Consider the following 2,253-nt stretch of genomic DNA (forward strand, 5'->3'; position numbering starts at 1 on the left):
TTAGTATTTATATATTTGTTTGTCTTTAATATTATTTTAAAAATATAAGTACAGTGGTGTTGCCGTGACTTTCTGTAATGTGTATTTATTGTTTGTCTTTAGAAATTATTATTTTTTAAATATATGTACAGTGGTGTTGCTGCGTCCGTCATGTCCTTATTTTTTTCCCCCTCGCTTGTTGCACAGCACCTACATATTCACCAAGGAGAGGACGGCACCTGGATTTAAGGCAAAGGACCGCCTTACGTTGGCGCTTGGTGGAAATGCTGAGGGTGATGTCAAGCTGAAGCCTCTTCTAGTTTATAGCCATGAGAACCCTCGGGCACTGAAAAACACTTCTAAGCCATCACTACCTGTTTACTGGAAGTCCTCCAAGAAGGCATGGGTTACAACCAGCATTTTCACGACTATATCTACAACTACTTCTCTCCTTTCGTCTCCGCTACACCTCCGCAAACAACCTGGCGAACAAGGCGTTGCTTCTCTTGGACAACGCACCAGCACACACCCCCGCGATGGTCGATTGGTGTGCTAACGTACAGGTGTGCTTTCTGCCCAGAACACCACATCGCTCATTCAGCCATGTGATCAGGGGTTGATTTCGACATTCAAGAGTTATTACACCAGACGAGCAATGCATGCGCTGAGCGTTGCTCACAGAGACGGCATTATCGATGGTCCTCAGGCTTACTGGAAGACCTTCGATATCAAAAAGGCCGTCGAGATGATTGGCGAGGCGTGGCAGGAGATCACTCCTGTAACCATGAATGCCGTGTGGAGGAAACTATGGCCACAGGCTGTGCATAACTTCACTGGCTTTGCTGTGCCCGACACTGCCGCCCTCAGCAAGGAGATTGCTGCCTTGGCCAACGAAGCTGCCCTCGGAGACGGAAAGGAGGTCACAGAGGAAGACGTGCAGCAGCTCCTCAATTCTCACGACCAGGAGCTAACAACGCAAGACCTCTTGGAACTCGAGGAGACCAGGACCGATGCTGCCGACCCCGAGTCTCCCGTCCCTCCTCTGACGATCACGCAACTACAAAAGGCTTTGGAGCTCTACTATGAAGCAAATGACTTCTTGCTCCAAATTGACCCTGATATGGACAGGAGTTTTAAAGTGCGTAGCTCTGTAAAAGGAGCCATACGGTGCTACGAGGAGCTCTTGAGGTCCAAGCAAATGGAAAAGAAGCAGCAGAGAATCACAGCTTATTTCAAGCCAGCTTTAGCCCCACAGCCATCAGCAGCAGCACCACCAAGCAGTGATTAGGCAGCAAGTGTCCATGTCCAGTCCCCTCCACTTCAACGCTCATCACTTAGCGTTGCCAGTTTGTGAACCCCTTGCTTCGACTCGAATCCGAAACACATCCCAGCCAGCGTGAGGAAACGTGAGGGTGATGGAGGGGTTGGGGGGGGGCTTGGAGTGGTGCGGTGGTGTACTGTTTGGCACGTGTTTCGGGCACGAGAGTCGAAACTGGCCTTTCACAGCTTGGGAAGTAAACATTGGCAATGTTAAGTGATGAGTTGTAGTGACGAGTTAGAGGGGATTGTCCTAACATATGTAATGCATTTCTATAACAGTAAAGGAACAGGAAATGGTAATTGTTTTTAATTATTTATGAGCCTTGCGTTTCATTGTATTGTGAGTAGTAAATTGCTTTTAAGCATAGTTATATTTAACTTTTTTTTTTTTTTTTTTTTTTTGCTGGCGCTGGTCCCTAACCCCCCTATTTATTAACAATCCTATGGGGGAAATGGCTTCGATATACGAAAAATCGATAAACGAAAGGTTTTTTCAGTCCCTAACCCTTTCGTATATAGGGGATTTCCTGTAACTGGAACTGTGTGGCAAAGCAGAATGGAGGAAAGGACCTGCAGAAGCCACTGCCTCAACAGACTATTGGAAATGGTTTGACTATAGTAAGTCTGCTGGTCAACAGAAAAATATTCTTAATGTCGTGCCTGGCATGGGCACTCCTTAATAATGTTGGTTAATTATACCTCAAAGTAGAATTAATTGTTGATCACTTAAACCAGAGAGTAAAATTAGTAGTTTAATTACGAAGTCTTATAAGGCACCGTTATCGCACACAGGGTTATCATCTGCCAAATAATATGGGCAGCGTGACTTTAAGAATATTACTTAAGGTAAATATATTTGTTTAAAGATTCTGATGATAAATTAAGGGTCAAGGGACAGGATTCAGCCATACAAGACTAAATTGTCGCTCATAACACTTAGAACTTAGTCTAATT

The 2,253-nt window shown here is 45.0% G+C and overlaps 1 protein-coding gene across 1 annotated transcript; it reads left to right on the top strand.

Annotated features, from left to right (window-relative positions):
* The first annotated feature begins 564 nt into the window (after positions 1 to 564).
* Positions 565 to 1,599, top strand: LOC126989608 (tigger transposable element-derived protein 1-like). The gene has a single exon (XM_050848221.1). The coding sequence runs from the start codon at positions 635 to 637 to the stop codon at positions 1,265 to 1,267; it is 633 nt and encodes a 210-aa protein (XP_050704178.1). The 5' UTR covers positions 565 to 634; the 3' UTR covers positions 1,268 to 1,599.
* The last annotated feature ends 654 nt before the right edge of the window (positions 1,600 to 2,253 follow it).

The sequence above is a fragment of the Eriocheir sinensis genome, unplaced genomic scaffold, assembly GCF_024679095.1.
Source record: "Eriocheir sinensis breed Jianghai 21 unplaced genomic scaffold, ASM2467909v1 Scaffold1232, whole genome shotgun sequence".
NCBI classification, from domain to species: Eukaryota; Metazoa; Arthropoda; class Malacostraca; order Decapoda; family Varunidae; genus Eriocheir; species Eriocheir sinensis.